This window comes from Callithrix jacchus, chromosome 1, assembly GCF_049354715.1.
Source record: "Callithrix jacchus isolate 240 chromosome 1, calJac240_pri, whole genome shotgun sequence".
Classification (NCBI taxonomy): domain Eukaryota; kingdom Metazoa; phylum Chordata; class Mammalia; order Primates; family Cebidae; genus Callithrix; species Callithrix jacchus.
Genome location: NC_133502.1, coordinates 141,073,735 through 141,092,789, shown reverse-complemented (window position 1 = coordinate 141,092,789; position 19,055 = coordinate 141,073,735). Strand labels below are relative to the sequence as shown.

Here is a 19,055-nt window from a genome sequence, read left to right as displayed (position 1 = left end):
AGAGAGGACATGGAAAGTCAGTGCACCTTCCCCCATACTTGCCAGACAAACCTCTTCATCTGTATACTTTGTAATAGCCTTTAGAATAAACCAGTAAACATACAAGTGTTTCCCTGAATTCTGTGATCGAGGATCAAGGGAAATCCAACCTAAGTGAAGTTAGTGGTCAGAAGCACTTGAGGCCTGGACTTATGACTGATGAGGGTTAGGGGGCAACCTCAGAGACTCTGCATTCAATCAGCGGGATCTGAAACTATCTCCAGGTAGATAATGTCGGCATTGAACGATAGGACACCCAACTGGTGTCAGCTGTTCAGTGTGTGGGGAAAACTGCCCACACATTTGGCCACAGAATTCTTTTTCTGTGTTGATAACTGTGGTGGTGTGTGAGTAGAAAAAAAAATTTTTTTAAGTTTTTACAAAGCAGGATGAATCTACATGTTTGTTGCTGTTGTTGGGACAGAACCTCAGTCTGCTACCCAGGCAGTACTGCAGTGGCACAAACTTGGCTCACTGCAACCTCCACCTCCTGGTTCAAGTGATTCTCCTGCCTCAGCCCCCTAAGTAGCTGGGATTATAGGCACGCGCCACCACACCCACTAATTTTTATATTTTTAGTAGAGATGGGGTTTCACCATGTTGGCCAGGCTGGTCTTGAACTCCTGACTTCAGGTGATCCAACCGCCTCAGCGTCCCAAAGTGCTAGGACTACAGGCATGAGCTACCACCCCCAGCCAAATCTACTTTTATGCATTTGGAACTTTCTAAAATAAAGAACTAAAACAAGGCTGGATGCCATGGCTGGCACCTGTAATCCTAGCACTCTGGGAAGCCAAGGCAGGCAGAAGTTTGAGACCAGCCTGGGCAACATGATGAAACCCTATTTCTACAAAAAGTACAAAAATTAGCCAGACGTAATGGCATACCTGTAGTCCCAGCTAGTTGGGGGGTGCTGAGACAGGAGGATCACTTGAACCTAGGAAGTAAAGGCTGCAGTGAGCCAAGATCACGCCACTGTACTCCAGCATGTGTGACAACAAAGCGAAGCCTTGTCTTTAAAAAAAAAAAAAATTAAAATTAAAATGCTAAGAAGTCCTCTGTAAAGGAGACACACAAAATATTTTTTAAAAGGCTAGGCCTGGTGACTCATGTCTGTAATTGCAACATGTTGAGAAGTGCAGGCAGGAGGGTTGCTCAATGAGCTCAGGTGTTAGAAACCATCCTGAGTAACATAGCAAAACTCTATCTCTATAAAAACTACAAAAATTAGCCGAGTGTGGTGGTCCCAGTTACTGGGGAGATTGAGGTAGGAGGACTGCTTGAGCCCAGCAGGTTAAGACTGCATTAAGCCCAGATCATACCACTACACTCCAGCCTTAGCGACAGAGTAAGATGCTGTCTCAAAAAAATAAACAGTAAAAACTAAATAATTATTTTGGCTCTCTGAGTAGCACCATGGCGGTTGGCAAGAATAAGTGCCTTACAAAAAGCAACAAAAAGGGAGCCAAGAAGAAAGTGGTTGATCCATTTTCTAAGAAAGATGGGTATGATGTGAAAGCACCTGCTATGTTCAATATAAGAAATATTGGAAAGACGCTAGTCACCAGGACCCAAGGAACTAAAATTGCATCTGATGGCCTCAAGGGTCGAGTGTTTGAAGTTAGTCTTGCTGATCTGTAGAATGATGAAGCTGCATTTAGGAAATTCAAGCTGATTACTGAAGATGTTCAGGGCAAAAACTGCCTACCTACCATGGCATGGATCTTACCTGTGACAAAATGTGTTCCATGGTCAAAAAATGGCAGACAATGATTGAAGCTCATGTTGATGTCAAGACTACCGATGGTTACTTGCTTCATCTGTTCTGTGTTGGTTTTACTAAAAAATGCAACAATCAGATACGGAAGACCTCTTATGCTTAGCACCAACAGGTCCGCCACATCCGGAAGATGATGGAAATCATGACCCAAGAGGTCAGACAAATGACTTGAAAGAAGTGGTCAATAAATTGATTCCAGACAGGACTGGAAAAGACATAGAAAAGGCTTGCCAATCTATTTATCCTCTCCATGTTGTCTTCATTAGAAAAGTAAAAATGCTGAAGAAGCCCAAGTTTGAATTGGGAAAACTCACAGAGCTTCATGGTGAAGGCAGTAGTTCTGGAATAGCCACTGGGAATGAGACAGGTGCTAAAGTTGAACGAGCTGATGGATATGAACCACCAGTCCAAGAATCTGTTTAAAGTTCAGACTTATAATAGCGGCAAATAAAAAGTCTTATCTGTGGCGGCGGGGGGAAGCTAACTAATTAATGTAAAATAATGTGTCCTCGTAACAAGATGATTTCATTGGTCAAACTGTGAAAATATAAATCACCTCAACTATAAACTACATATGTATGCTTATACTTGATCAGTTATCAACACTCAATATTTAGGCAATTTTTTTTAAGGGGCAATATTGGTTGGGTGTAGTGACTCAAGCCTGTAATCCCAGCACTTTGGGAGGCCGAGGTGGGTGGATCACAAGGTCAAGAGTTCTAGGCCAGCCTGGCCAACATGGTGAAACCCCGTCTCTACTAAAAATACAAAAATTAGCCAGGCGTGGAGGCGCATGCCTATAATCCCAGCTACTCAGGAGGCTAAGGCAAGAGAATTGCTTGACCCAGGAGGTAGAAGTTGCAGTGAGCCACGACTGCACCACTGCACTCCAGCCTGGGAGACAGAACAAGACTCCATCTCAAAAAAAGGTGGGGGGAATATTTTATTTAGGTATTTTTTGGTTGTGTTCTTGAGACAGGGTCTTACTCTGTCACCAGGCTGGAGTGCAGTGGCACATTAATGGCTCACTGCAGCCTTGACCTCCTGGGCTCAAGCAATCCTCCCACCTCAGCCTCCCTAGCAGCTAGGACTACAGGCATGCACCATCATGCCTAAGTTTAAAAAAAAATTTTTTTTTTGAGACAAGAGTCTCACTCTGTCACCCAAGCTGGCATGCAGTGCTGTGATCTCAGCTCACTGCAACCTCTGCCTCACAGGTTCAAGTGATTCTCCTGCCTCAGCCTCCCAAGTAGCTGGGACTACAGGTGCATGCCACCACACAAGTAATTTTTGTATTTTTAGTAGAAATGGAGTTTCACTATGTTGAACAGGCTGGTCTTGAACTCCTGACCTCATGATCTGCCCACCTCAGCCTCCCAAAGTGCTGGGATTACAGGCATGAGCCCCCATACCTGGCCAGTAAAATTTTTTATAAAGACAGGGCTTTGCCACCTTGCCCAGGCTGGTCTTGAACTCCTAACCTCAAACAATCCTTCTGCTCTGGCCTCCCAAAATGTTAGGATTACTGGTATAAGCCACTGTACCCGACCTAGATGTCCTATCTAAAAATTTTTCTTCAACAAAGTTTTCAGTCCTAGTAGCCAAAGTGACACAGAATGTGCACTGCATGTGTTTTAGATGACAATGATGGTCTAATACTACTGACATAAGGAGGTAGTGATGTCGAAGTGTTGGTAGCTACCATTTAGATTCCAGCTAAAAAAGTAATCTCTGGTAATCCTCCACATTAAGTATAATTAATGACATAGTAACCAACATGGCCCCCTAATTTCATACTCCATAAACAGCTCTTCAGATAAAACCAATTTTATAAAAATGTCCACAAGTTACAAGAAACAATCAGAAAACCTTTATATAGATATCACCTAGAAGAGTACTCAAATATCTGTTGAATGATATTTAGGCAATTTTTTTTAAGGGGCAATATTGGTTGGGTGTAGTGACTCAAGCCTGGAATCCCAGCACTTTGGGAGGCCGAGGTGGGTGGATCACAAGGTCAATCACTTCAGCAGAATTACAAAACCATTTCTCTATTAGATCAATTACAAATCTGTCAAACTACATCCCTGATTAATGACTTAAGAATAGACAATGCCAAAAACTGAGTAACAGTCTACAATTTAATTATTATTTCTCTTGGATTAATTTTTAACCATACTTAATCCAAAACTAGTCCAGTGACCACCAGATACCGACCAGCTGAAAAGATAGTCATATCTTTCTCATATTCCATGGAAAGGCACTTCATTTTGTTCATTTGTTCATTTTCTAACAAAAAGCTTAGAGATAGGGAAAACCAAAGTCAGCAAACAGCCAAAACTACATTCGAAATGCACTTCCTGCCTCCTAACTACAAAGTTTAGAATTACTTGCCAACTAAACCTTTCTAAATAGTTCTGATTTATCCAGTGACATTGTGCCACATTACCATAATCATAGTAATCAGAAAAAATTTAGTGTGCATTTTCAAATTTGGTTATGTAATTCATCAGAAATCTGTCTTCACATGTTCTTTAAAACATATCCCCAGCCGGGCACGGTGGCTCAAGCCTGTAATCCCAGCAATTTGGGAGGCTGAGGCGGGTGGATCACGAGGTCAACAGATAGAGACCATCCTGGTCAACATGGTGAAACCCAGTCTCTACTAAAAATACAAAAAATTAGCTGGGCATGGTGGCACGTGACTGTAATCCCAGCTACTCAGGAGGCTGAGGCAGGAGAATTGCCTGAACCCAGGAGGCGGAGGTTGCGGTGAGCCGAGATGGCGCCATTGCACTCCAGCCTGGGTAACAAGAGTGAAACTCCGTCTCAAAAAAAAAAAAAAAAACGTATCCCCAAGCCTATGCACTCATGATTTCTGTATCCTAAAGCAGGTATAATTTTGCAGTATACAATATGCTTTCTATCTTAAAAGAGAAAATCCATATACCTGTTATATACCTGTATTTCTAAAGTCAAATGCTTTCCACTGACCCAGAGGATAAAAATCTCACAAGCACTTAGAAAAGTCATTTGGCATTGTCTCATATAAAACTGAACACCTAGATATCCTCTATCCCCAATTCTAATCCTATATCTTAAAAAAAATCATAGACATGTAAATCAAGAAATATATACAAAAATGTTCATAACAAGATTGTAAGAGCAAAAAGTATATGACTATATTCATCTTTTTCTGTTGCTTAGAACACCTGAACCTGGGTAATTTATAAAGAAAATAAATGGGCCAGGAGTGGTGGCTCACGCCTGTAATCCAAGCACCTTGGAGGCCAAGGCGGGCGGATCGCCTGAGGTCAGGAGTTCAAGACCAGCCTGACCAACATGGTGAAACCCCATCTTAAAAAAAAAAGAAAAGAAAAGAAATATATTTCTTACAGCTACGGAGGCTGAAAAGTCCAAGGATGAGGGGGCTACCTCTGGTGAGAGTCTTCTTGCTGGTGGGGTCTCTGAAAAGTCTCCAGGTGGCACAAGGCATCACATAGCAAGGGGGCTGAGCATGCTCTTGTGCTTGTTCAGATCTCTCAACCTCTTCTTATAAAGCCACAAGTTCTAGGCCGGGTTTGGTGGCTCATGCCTATAATCCCAGCACTTTGGGAGGCCAAGGCAGGTAGATCACTTGAGGTAGTAAGTTTGAGACAAGCCTGATCAACATGGTGAAACCTTGTCTCTACTAAAAATAAAAAAATTAGCTGGGCGTGGTAGTGCATGCCTGTAGTCCCAGATACTCAGGAGACTGAGTTAGGAGAACAGCTTGAACCAGAGAGGCAGAGGTTACAGTGAGTCAAGATTATGCCACTGCACTCCCGCCTGGGTGACAGAGCCTGGGTGACAGAGCGGAGACTCCATCTAAAAAATAATAATAATAAAGCCACAAGTTCCAGTCCCAAGATAACCCATCAATCCATGAATCCATGAATAGGTTAATCTGTTCACAAGGGCAGAGCCCTCATGATCCCATCAGTTCTTAAAGACCCCACCTTTGAATACTGCCACATTGGAGATTTAAGTTTCCAACACATGAAAGTTGGGAGACACATTCAAACCATAGCAGTGAGTAGTGATCTCATGCTTACATATTTTAATAGTTATTAATACCCACCTCACATATTTTTCTAATCTCTCACGTCATTTTGTTGATTATTCTATAAACACATTTTGGTTTAAAAGTTTTACAAGTGTTTTGATATTCACAGCCATAGACCTTGCATAAAAGGAAAAGAGCTTCTTTTTTTTTTTGGTAGAGTCAAAGTCTCACTACATTCCCCCAGGCTTGTCGTGAACTCCTGAATTCAAGCAATCCTCCTACCTCAGCCTCCCAAAGTGCTAGAATTACAGGCATAAGCCAGCATGCCCAGTTGCTTCTACATTTTTAATAAGCTTAAACCTATCTTATGTTATGTATGTTATACATAAAATACTATGCTTTTGCTTTGTTTTTTAAAAAAGGAAGAAAAAGTTGGATATATTCATTGGCAAAAGAATGAATAAATAAATGGTATATTCATACAATGAATTATTGTACAAAAACAAAAACAAACTGCATCTATAAAACAAATCAGGAGAATTTTAGAAACACAATGCTGAGTTAAAAAAAGAAAAATGACATTAAGGCCAGGCACAGTGGCTAATATCTGTAATCCCAGCACTATGGGAGGCCAAGCTGGACATATCACCTGAGGTCAGGAGACCAATCTGGCTAATATGGTGAAACCCTGGCTCTACCAAAAATACAAAAAAATTAGCTGGGCATGGTGGTGCACGCCTGTAATCCCAGCCATTCAGGAGGTTGAGGCAAGAGAATCACTTGAACCCAGGAGGCGGAGTTGCAGTGAGCTGAGATTGTGCCATTGCACTCCAGCCTGGGCAATAAGAGCAAAATTCCGTCTCCAAAAAAATAAAATGTTTTTAATTGGCCAAGTTTGGTGGCACACACCTGTGGTCCCAACTACTCAAGAGGCTGATCAAGTAGGAGGATAAACTTTAGCCAGAAAGGTAGGAGCAAGACCTGGTCTCAAAGTAAAAAAAAAAAAGCCAGCAGCTTTTTTTTTTTTTTCTTTTTTTTGAGACAGAGTTTTGCTCTTGTTACCCAGGCTGGAGTGCAATGGCGCGATCTCGGCTCACTGCAACCTCCGCCTCCTGGGTTCAGGCAATTCTCCTGCCTCAGCCTCCTGAGTAGCTAGGATTACAGGCACGCACCACTGTGCCCAGCTAATTTCTTTTTGTATTTTTAGTAGAGACGGGGTTTCACCATGTTGGCCAGGATGGTCTCGATCTCCTGACCTCGTGATCTGCCTGCCTCAGCCTCCCAAAGTGCTGGGATTACAGGCTTGAGCCACACCACACCCGGCCTAGAACTCAGTATTCTAATTGCACGAATCAGTAAAATATATCTGTAGTGTTATGAGATATATTCGTTTTCATCCACTGTTCCTGGTTCATAATTCCCACAGCCCTAGTTACAGTCTTCTGGTACAATATTGGGTGTGTTAGGTCTTAGGGGCAGGTCTCAGGAAACAAAACCTCTTCCTCTGCCCTACTTTCACCTGCCCCAAGGGAAGACACTAATATTTCCCCACCCTTCTGACTGTGGGTCTCAACACGCTCCCCAGAGAGGGGACTGCCCTATACCCTCAGAGAATCATGAAGCTTCCACAAAAGCCCAGGAGGACTAGGTTCAGAGAGCTTCTGGATAGCAGAACACCTGGAGGTTCCTGGATGGCAGCACCCCAAAAAGGGTATAGAAACTCCACACCGGCCGGGTGCGGTGGCTCACGCCTGTAATCCCAACACTTTGGGAGGCCGAGGCGGGTGAATCACGAGGTCAAGAGATCGAGACCATCCTGGTCAACATGGTGAAACCCCGTCTCTACTAAAAATACAAAAAATTAGCTGGGCATGGTGGTGCATGCCTGTAATCCCAGCTACTCAGGAGGCTGAGGCAGGAGAATTGCCTGAGCCCAGGAGGCGGAGGTTGCGGTGAGCCGAGATCGCGCCATTGCACTCCAGCTTGGGTAACAACAGCGAAACTCTGTCTCAAAAAAAAAAAAAAAAGAATAAACCAATAAATATAAGTATTTCCCTGAGTTCTGTGAGAGCCTCCAGCAAATTAACCAAACCCAAAAAGGAGATCATGGGAACCCCAACATGAAGACAGAGGATCATAAGATCCAGTGTCCCAGAACACCAGCTGATGTCCACTGCTTGGTGCAGGGGAAAAAACCCCACACTTTTGGTCACAGATGTGTTCTATGTTGATGATTGTTGTGGTGGTGTGAGATTGGAGGAACAATGTGCTTTGAGAGTTTTCCCCTATATAATATTTTTATTTTTATTTTTATTTTTATTTTGAGACAAAGCCTGACCCTGTCACCCAGGCTGGAGTGCAGTGGCACAATCTCAGCTCACTGCAACCTCTACCTCCTGAGTTCAACTGATTCTCCTGCCTCAGCCTCCCCGAGTAACTGGGATTGCAGGCGCATACCACCATGCCCAGCTAATTTTTTGTATTTTTAGTAGAGAGATGGGGTTTCACCATATTAGCCAGGCTGTTCTCAAATTCCTGACCTCAAGTGATTCACCCACCTTGCCTTCCAAAGTGCTGGGATTATAGACATAAACCATCGTGCCAAGTCCTCCCCTATACAGTATTTTAAGAACATAAAGAACGGCAAAGATTTTAGATTTTACTTATTAGCTATGTATATAGTAATCTTATTATTTTTTAAAACTATTTTTATATGAGTCCAATATAGAAAAGTAATTATACTTGTAAAGAACTAATTCTTTTTTTCTAAGAATTAGAGCTAATTTTTGTATTTTTAGTAGAGACGGGGTTTCACCATGGCCAGGATGGTCTCGATCTCTTGACCTCATGATCCGCCCGCCTTGGCCTCCCAAAGTGCTGGGATTACAGGCGTGAGCCACCACGCCCGGCCAAGAACTAATATTTTTTATATAAAAGAGAGAAAAGGCAAAATATTTAAAGTCATGTAATTTTTTTTTTTTCAGATGAAGTTTCGCTCTTGTTGCCCAGACTGTAGTGTAATGGCATGACCTCGGCTCACCGCAACCCCTGCCTCCCAGATTCAAGCAATTCTCCTGCCTAAACCTCGCAAGTAGCTGGGATTACAGGCATGTGCCACCATGCCCCGCTAATTCTGTATTTTTTTTAGTAGAGATGGGGTTTCTCCATGTTGGTCAGGCTGGTCTCAAACCCCCAACCCCAGGTGATTCGCCTGCCTAAATCTCACAATGTGCTGGGATTACAGACGTGAGCCACTGCACCCGGCCTTAAAGTCATATAATTCAAAAATCTAGATTGTGAATCTATTTCTTTGCAGAAGCTAAAAATTAATCAAATAATAAGTATCATTATGAACTTGTGATTTAAAAAAAACATTAGCCAGGCTTGGTGGCTCACACCTGTAATCCCAGCACTTCGGGACACCAACGCAGGCAAATCACCTGAGGTCAGAAGTTCAAGACCAGCCTGGCCAACATGATAAAACCCTGACTATACTAAAAATACAAAAATTAGCCAGGCATGGTGGGGGACACCTGTAATCCCAGCTATTGAGGAGGCTGAGGCAGGAGAGTCGCTTGAACATGGGAGGTAGAGGTTGCAGTGAGCCGAGATCACGCCACAGCACTCCAGCCTAGGTGACAGAATGAGACTCTATCTCAAAAAATACACAAAATAAAAAATAAAACAAAAAACAAACCTAATAATTCAGGGCTGGGCATGATGGTTCACACCTATAATTCCAACACTTTAGGAGGCTGAGGTCAGAGGATTGTTTGAACCCAGGAACTTGAGACCAGCTTGAGCAATGGCGAAACCCCATATCTACAAAAAATGCATATCAAAATTAGTCAGGCACGGTAGCATGTGCCTGCAGTCCCAGCCACTTGGGAAGCTGAGGTAGGAGAATCATCTGAACCCAGGAAGTCAAGGCTGCAGTGAGCTGTGACTGCGTCACAGCAAAAAAAGGAAAAAAAGATTTCCTATTAAATGACAAGAACTGCCAGGCATGGTGGCTCACACCTGTAATCCCAGCACTTTGGGAGAACAAGGCGGGCGGATCACTTGAGTTCAGGAATTCAAGACCAGCCTGGCCAACATGGTGAAACTGTTGCTACTAAAAATACAAAAAGTAGCCAGGCATGGTGGCAAGAGCCTGTAATTCCAGCTATTCGGGAAGCTGAAGTGGGAGAATCACTCAAATCCTGGAGGTAGAAGTTGCAATGAGCCAAGATCGCACCACTGCACTCCAGGCTGGGCAACAGAGCGAGACTATCTTAAAAAAAAAAAAAAAAAAAAAAAAAAAAAGATATAATGATCTACTAGAATAAAGAAATGGGGAAGTTACTGCCTATATCCTTCCCCATGAAACTACAGAAGGAAATGTTAACACTCCCAAACAATAGAAAAATCTGGGGCCAGGAGGGGTGGCTCATGCCTATAATCCCAGCACTTTGGGAGGCTGAGACAGGCGAATCACCTGAAGTCAGGAGTTCGAGTCCAGCCTGACCAACATGGAAAAATCCCCTCTTTACTAAAAATACAAAATTAGCCAGGTGTGGTGGTACATGCCTGTAATCCCAGCTACTCAGGAGGCTGAGGCAGGAGAATCACTTGAACCAGAGGCAGAGGTTGTGGTGAGCTGAGATAGCACCACTACACTCCAGCCTGGGCGACAAGAGCAAAACTCCATCTCAAAAAAAATAAAATAAAAAAGAAAAAGCGAAAAACGTGTAAGATGTTTCCGTATCAGCTCTTCCACAATCCACAATTATTCTCGATTAAGCCCAACACTGTAAAAACTAGACATCAAAAAAAATCTCTGAATATATTTTAGTGGAAGTGCTAACAGCTTAGAATGAATGACTCATTATCAACAGTATACAATACTGTCCACAAAAGAAAGGTCTCATTGTCAAATCACATTAACATTTATTAAGATGGACATCTCATTCATAAATCTGTTGATGTCTCAGTTTTGAACAATGTATGTAACAAGTAAGGCACAATCCAACCTGCTTTTAAAACTCTGTTGTCCTATAACTCCAAAAATATAGTAAGAAAGCAACTCCTAAGAAGTTTGCCTTTGTAATCAAGCAGATATTGAAACTAAGTATCAGATGAGATACCACATTATAGACAGGTATACTACTGTATTTATTAAAACAGTATGCCCAGGCCGTGCATAGTGGCTCACGCCTGTAATCCAAGCACTTTGGAGGCCCAGGCGGGCGAATCACCCGAGGTCAGGAGTCAAGATCTGCCTGACCAACATGGTGAAACCCTGTCTTAAAGAAAAAAACAGTATGCCTGGCAGCAAAGAAGGATTTCTCAAAAGTGATACAAGCACAAACCATGAAAAACTGAAAAATTCAGTTCATTATGAGCTTTTCTCACCAGAAGACTACAAAGAGATGAAAAGTCAAGTCACAAATTGGGAAAGGGCATTTGCAACCTATAAATTAATAAATAATTAGTATCTAAAATATATAAAGAACTTTTTTTTTTTTGGTCTTTTTTGAGACAGTCTTGCTCTGTCACCAGGCGCCAGGCTGGAATACAGTGGCGCAATCTCAGCTCACTGCAACCTCCGTCTCCCGGGTTCAAGCAATTCTCCTGCCTCAGCCTCCTAAGTAGCTGAGACTACAGGTGCACACCACCACGCGTAGCTGATTTTTCTATTTTTAGAAAAATAGTAGAGACGGATCTCACCATGTTGGCCAGGATGGTCTCGATCTCTTGACCTCGTGATCCGCCCACCTTGGCCTCCCAAAGTGCTACGATTACAGGCATAAGAACACTTAAAAATCAATCAGAAAAAGAGAAATGACCAAAAAAAAAATTGGAACCAACTTGAATACACATTCGCAGAAGCACAAATGGCCAATAAATATACATGAAAAGATGCCCAGGTTCAGGAAATGCTGATAAAAACACTACAGATACAATTTCAAACCCACCAGATTAGGGAAAAAAAATTTAAAGTCTGACAGTATCAAGTGTTGGGGAGGAAGTGAAGCAACCAAAACACACACTGCTGGCTCTTGACTCAGTAACCACAAGATTTACAATTACCATGAGCCAATTCAGTGACTCAAACACTGAAAGTGTTTGGTAAGCATTAAGCAACTGATAATGACCAATCAAGCATTCTGAGAACACATGAGGATTACCACCAAATACAAATTTGGCCCTTAATGAACTGGATTCAGCCTGACTCAGCAATATAAAAAAGACAACTTTTAGTCATTTATCCAGTTTATCCAGTTTATTTTGTGAAGTACACAATATTCAGGTATTCATTTCCTCCTAGAATACTGATGACATAGCATGACTAAAATTTTTTTTGTTTTTTGTTAATATGACTAAAATTTTAATGAACTATTTATCATTCCAATTACATTTCAATGAGAACAAGTAGCTCACAATGGTATTACTTTAAAACTAGTGCTTATACCTTATAGAAATTAAAATGGTCCTGTGGCCACCTAAGAGGGACTAAATGGTATAAAAGAATGCAGCATAGGCATCGAGGTTGTACAGATTTCAGTTCACATTCACTCTACCTAGCTGTAACCTTAGTTAAGTTACACAACCTCTGTGATCCTCAGTTTCCTCAATACATAAAAAGCATGCACATCACAATCTATCTACCTAATTCAAGTGTGAGAACTGACTTTTTTTTTTTGAGATAGTCTTGCTCTGCTGCCTAGGCTGGAGCGCAGTGGCATGATCTTGGCTCACTGCAACCTCAACCTCCTGGGTTCAAGAAATTCTCCTGCCTCAGCCTCCTGAGTAGCTAGGATTACAGGCACCGACCACCATGACCAGCTAATTATTGTATTTTTAGTAAAGACCACGTTTCACCATGTTGGCCAGGCTGGTCTCGAACTCGTGCTCTCAGGTTATCCACCTGTCTCAGCCTCCCAAAATGCTAGGATTACAGACGTGAGCCATTGAGGCCGGCCGAGATTTTTTTTTTTTTTTTTTTTGAGGTAGGGTCTTGCTCTGTTGCCCAGGCTGAAGTGCAGTGGCATGATTGTGGTTCACTGCAGCCTCAACCTCCTGGGCTCAAGTGATCCTCCCACCTCAGCCTCCTGAGTAGCTGGTACTACAGGCATGAACCACCAACCCCAGCTAATTTTTCTGTAATTTTTATAGAGACAAGGTCTCACTGTGTTATTCAAGCTGGTCTTGAACTTCTGGGCTCAAGCAATCTACCCGCCTGGAATTCCCAAAGTGCTGGGACTACAGGCATGAGCTACCACAACAGCCAAGAACTGAGATTACGTCAAGTGTTTAACAATGCTGGCTCATTAGTATATACCCAGTGTTAGCACCCTTTCCTTTGTGAATCTTGCTACTCTCACCTAAAATTTCTAAAACCTAAAATTGTAACTCAATTCATAGGAAAACATTACTGTTACCTTCAAATTATTTTCTAATGTTAAAGGAAACCATATGCTACAGGTTGGAAGAGCAATACTCTGCTTGTTTCTTTTTCCTAAGTGAACACACATTTCCTACAAGAAATTCTGGACCAGGCACTGTGGCTCACGCCTGTAATCCCAACACTTTGGGAGGCGGAGGCAGTTGGATCACCTGAGATCTGCATTTCGAGATCAGCCTGACCAACATGGAGAAACCCCAATTCTACTGAAAATGCAAAATTAGCCGGGCGTGGTGGCACATACGTGTAATCCCAGCTACTCGGGAGGCTGAGACAGGAGAATCTCTTGAACCTGGGAGGCGGAGGCTGCAATGAGGGGATGGGGACACTGCACTCCAGCCTGGGTGACAGACCAAGACTTCCTCTCAACAACAACAACAAAAAAAAAAAAAAAACTTTTTTTTCCAGTGAGGTCATAGGAGGTTAGTAAAGTTACCTGCTGTGCAATGACAGCGATGCTCACTCACTAAAGAAACATTAAGTTTCGCATTTCCATAATTACAATGACTTATTAATGCAACACACAGTTGGCATTCAATAAACACAAATGAATGAATACAACTAACTAGAAACAAAAATTTAATATAATTTCATTTATAGTAAGTTAATGTGGACAATGTAATTATTTTAAGACTTGAGACATTTCACATTCTTTGCCATAATACTGAAACTTTTTTTTTTTTTTTGAGACAGAGTCTCGTTCTGATGCCCAGGCTGGAGTGCTATGCCACGATCTCGGCTCACTGCAACCTCCGCCTGCCGGGTTCAAGCCATTCTCCAGCCTCAGCCACACGAATAGCTGGGATTACAGGCACCTGCCACCTCGCCCAGTTAACTTTTTGTATTTTCAGTAGAGACAGGGTTTCATCGTGTTGGTCAGGCTTGTCTCGAACTCCTGACCTCACGATCCGCCCACCTCAGCCTCCCAAAGTGCTAGGATTCCAGACGTGCGCAATAGCGCCCGGCCAATACGGAAACTTTTAGTTTAACCAGATTTGGACATTAACTAGAAAAAACTCTCTAAAGACTAAGTATCTTGTTTTTCCCACCATCAAATTTGACAAAATTACAAAGGAAAACATCTATCACATCTATTCAAATTCTTAAATGCTAACCATTATAACTGAAGAGACAAAGCACTATCGAGTAAAGTTAGAACATAATATATAAACTTAACTAAATTACCAAATCTGGTTTTGCAACACTGCATGGTGGCTAAAAAGTATCAACATTTTATTTCAGTTTAACATAAAACGTTATTTTCATGCCCAACCATACTTTTAAGACGCTAGTCTGGATCTGGCAACAAAGGTCAAAGATCACTGATAAACCTCAAATAAATGAACTTGACGTTTCACAAGAAATACTGGGGCGGTTCCTGAGGTCCATATAGGTAAGCCTCCACCCAAGAAACAAACAAAAAAGGCAGATAAACATATCTGCAGAAGACCAAACAAGGCCAAAGATATCCCCAAAGATCTCTCACCTCAGGTCTAGTCTCCTCCCTTTCTCCCTAATCTCACTGCCTCTGGGAGAACTAAATCTCCACCGCACGTCCCCAGCTTACCCTCAACTCCCCACCATTCACCTTCTTTACTAAAAACCTGGGTCCCCCTCCCTAACATCGTCTAGTTCCCACTGAGCTCTCAATCCAGCCCGATAGATGTGTACTGCGCCTATCTTCCAGTAGAGTATTAGTCTCCTTAATCCGAACTCATTTTCTGGCATCCCATTTGTCCTCCGCCCCTTCAACTCAGGTCCCTTCACTCCGACCCTTTTCCCAGAATCCTTCCCAAATCGCGGATCTCCGGCCACTTTTCCCTCCCACCTCCTAGCTCCGGTGCCTTTCACCTCGCTCGGCCCCCAGCCCCTTTACCAGTCTCCCAGTACCGGCCCCCCCTCCCCCAACTCCGCCCCTCTTCCCCCTCCCCCAGAGGGAGGCCCCCCTCACCTGAACGCCGCTGCTGCCGCCGTCCCAGAAGCCCAAAGACGCTGGCACCGGCCGGCCTCCCAGACTCGGTCCCCGCTGAGCTGCCGACGGCCCCTAAGGAGAGCGAACGCCACCACCTCCAACTCTGTCCGCCCCGGGCCAGGCCGTCACCGTAGCCACCGCCACTGCCGCAGCCGCCATGTTGAAGCCCTACTTCCCTCCTCCTTCCCCTCACCGCCCCACCCCGTTGGGCGTCTGACGTCATGGCGCCACGCTCCACACGCCTGGACCAATGGGAGGAGCCGATGGTGACGTAACTAATCTCGCTTCTAGCAAGTGGCTACTCCTGCAACCCCGAGCTATGCAATTAGAATGAGTAAACTCTGCTGACCTAAGGGGAAGAGGGAAGAGGGGGTCACTAAGAGTGTGAGACTTGGGTTTGGCGATGCGGCCAAAGCGGGAAACCCAAGACAGACTTGAATCGAGAAGGGATGCCCAAAGAGTTAGCAGCGAGTCCTACTTGGAAATTAAGACGTCTAGCTTCTGTTCAGGGTCTGCGACCTGGTACAACTCATACCCTTTCTGGGCCTCACTTTTCCCACGTATATTTGACTAAGTTGGTGACCTCTAAGCCGGGCGCGGTATCTCACGCTTGTAACTCCAGCACTTTGAGAGGCCGAAGCAGGAGGATCACTTGAGCCCGGGAGGTCGAGACTGCAGTAGCCGTGATCGTACCACAGCACTCTAGGTGGGCAACGGAGCGCGACTCTATCACAAGAAAAAAAAAAGAAAAGTGACCTCTAAATCGTCCTTCAATTTTGACATTCGATGGGTTTAAACCAGGTAACCAATCCCAAGCCTTCACTGCCTTCTCCGGGAGTGTTGTTTTTGTTGTTGTTTCTGTTTTGGTTTTTTTTGTTTGTTTTTTTGAGACAAGGTCTGGCTCTGCCGCCTAGGTTGGAGTGCAGTCGCGCATGTTGGCCCACTACAACGCTGCAACCTCCACCTCTTGGGATCAAGCGATCCTCCCACCTCAGCCTTCTGAGAAGCTTAGACTACAGGTGCATGCCACCACTCTCAGATAATTTTTATTATTATTTACGTATATATGGGAGAGACGGGGTCTCACCGTATTGCCCAGGCTGGTCGCAAACTCCTGGGCTTAAGTCTCAGTCTCCCAAATTGCTGGGATTATAGGCCCTGTGAGCCATGCCGGTGGCCTTCTGTGTCTTTCTATGTCTCCTGGAATTAGGAGCACAGAGAATAAGTAATTGAATAAGATGAATCTTGAGCTCAGGAGTTTGAGACCAACCTAAGCAACATAATGAGACCACCATCTCTACAAAAAGTTTTGTAAAAATTAGGTGAGCCTGGGCAGCATAGTGAGACCTTGTCTCTACAAAAACTCTAAAAATTATCTGGGCATGGTGGTACATGTCTGTGGTCCCAACTACTCAAGAGGTTGAGGTAGGAGGATCACTTGGGCTCAAGAGGTTGAGGCTACAGTGAGCCAGGATTGTGCCGGTGTACTCCAAACATGAGTGATAGAGCAAGATCTTGTCTCAATAAAAAGACTAGGCACGGTGGCTCACGCCTGTAATCCAAGCACTCTGGGAGGCCAATGGTCGGATCGTTTGAGCTCAGGAGTTCGAGACCAGCCTGGACAATGTGGTGATTCTTCATCTCTACCAAAAAAATAGCTGGGCGTGATGGCACATGACTGTAGTCCCAGCTACTGGGCCTTGGGGTGGGTGTCTGAGGTGTGAGGTGGGAGAATCACCTGGGCCTGGGGGTCAAGGTAGGGGGGTTGAGGCTGCAGTGAACTGTGATGACACCACTGCACTTCAGCCTGGGTGACAAAGTGAGAATCTAAAAAATAATTAAAAGTTTAAAAATTAGCCAGACAAAGTTGCACACATCTGTGGTCCCAGCTAGTCAGGAGGCTGAGGTGAGAAGATGGCCTGAGCCTGGGAGGTTGAGGATGCTGTGAGCAGTGATCATGCCACTGCACTCTAGCCTGGACAACAGAACGAGACTCTGTCTCTAAAAAAACAAAAAGTTAACTCTATTAAAAGTCAGAGAGTGAGCAGGGTGTGATGATTCTGGCCTGTAATCCCAGCACATTGGGAGACCCAAGATGGGAGAATTGCTAAAGGGCAGAAGTTCAAGACCAGCCTGGGCAACATAAGGAGGCCTCATCTCTACAAAAAAAAAAAATTATTTTAATTAGCCCCAGGTGGTGCTGCACACCTATAGTGCTCCCTAACTCAGGAGACAGCAGCAAGAGGATCACTAGATTCCAGGAGTTCAAGGCTACAGTGAGCTATGATTGTACCACTGCACTCCAGCCTGAATAACAAGCAAGACCCTTTCTCAAAAAAATTTTTTTAAAAAGTGAAAGAGAGAGATAATGGTGTAACAGGTCCATTTATTGTTTTGAAAAAATTTACTTCCGGCTAAGAAAGATTTGCATTTCTATACTTTCGGGATACATAAAGTGTGTGTACCCTACCAAATCTACTTCTCTAGCCCTATTTGTTCTCTAAAACTTAAGTAGCAGAGAAGATAATATTTGTAGTCTGAAGGATAGAGCAGTTTTAACTAACAATGAAAAGGTGTGCATTACAGAAAGGGGAATCAAGGTTAGCAGAGAACAGTAAGTCACTATATTCGGGTTCTTTGCCTACTTACTTCAACAGCTAAGTGGCAGCCACAGATTTGTTGAGAGAGCAGTGAGCTGAGCAAAGCTCTTCAGTGTGAGAATAAAAATGGCAGCAATGAATAAAATGGATTGGAGACTACATGGTAGATTTCTGCATTGAGTTAAAGATTCATACCTGAGCTAAAGCAGAAGCAGGGGATGATGGAGACAAGCAAAATTTAGGAGAAAGACTCAACTAGATTTGGAGACCTACTATATAGGAGGAAAAACAGTGAAGAAGAACAAGCCATGTGTTGGGGTCTCTCATGAGAAGAAACAAGATCTAGGCCAGGCAAGGTGGCTCCCGCCTGTAATCCTAGCACACTGGAATGCCACGGTGGGTGGATCACCTGAGGTCAGGAGTTCGAGTCCAGCCTGGCCAATATGATGAAACCCCATCTCTACAAAAAATACAAAATTAGCCAGGCATAAGGGTACATGCCTGTAATCCCAGCTACTCGGAGGCTGAGGCAGGAGAATCACTTGAACCTGGGAGGCAGAGGTTGCAGTGAGCCAAGATCACACCACTCTACTCCAGCCTGGGCAACAAAAGCTAAACTCCATCTCAAAAAAAAAAAGAAGAAGAAGAAACAACCTAAGGTTTACTGAAGTGCTTAGAAAGATGCTAAGAGAGATTATAGTGAATGCAGCTAGGCAAGCTGAAACTAAGATGATGGCAAAATTTTAAGAAGGGAATGTAAGCTTCAAAATCAGGAAACAAAAAGTACACACACGTAGTGTATTTGGTACCCCTTGAACAAATAGACTTTTCATTCATTTACTTAACAAATATTATTAGGCCAGGCACGGTGGCTCACGCCTATAATCCCAGCACTTTGGGAGGCCAAGGCGGGTGGATCACAAAGTCAAGAGATTGAGACCATCCTGGTCAACATGGTGAAACCCCATCTCTACTAAAAATACAAAAATTAGCTGGGCATGGTGGCACGCGCCTGTAGTCCCAGCTACTCAGGAGGCTGAGGCAGGAGAATTGCTTGAACCCAGAAGGCGGAGGTTGCAGTGAGCCGAGATCGCACCATTGCACTCCAGCCTGGGTAACAAGAGCGAAACTCAGTCTCAAAAAAAAAAATACTATTGAATATGCCACACACT

General features: G+C 43.7%; 1 protein-coding gene across 5 annotated transcripts in view; it reads right to left on the bottom strand.

The window, feature by feature from the left end:
• Nucleotides 1–15,509, bottom strand: part of UBAP1 (ubiquitin associated protein 1) — a 69,294-nt gene extending 53,785 nt beyond the window's left edge. For 3 of the 5 annotated variants that reach the window (XM_078370879.1, XM_054257155.2, XM_002743026.3), the window contains exon 1: nt 15,263–15,474. Coding sequence is in view for 2 of the 5 variants with exons in the window: in XM_008998483.5 (XP_008996731.2) it covers nt 15,263–15,506 (244 nt within the window). In the remaining 3 variants the exon portion in view is untranslated. Of the gene's footprint in view, nt 1–15,262 lie in introns of all 5 variants that reach the window. The other 2 variants (XM_008998483.5, XM_054257156.2) reach the window with 1 other exon arrangement.
• Between the last annotated feature and the right edge of the window lie 3,546 nt (nt 15,510–19,055).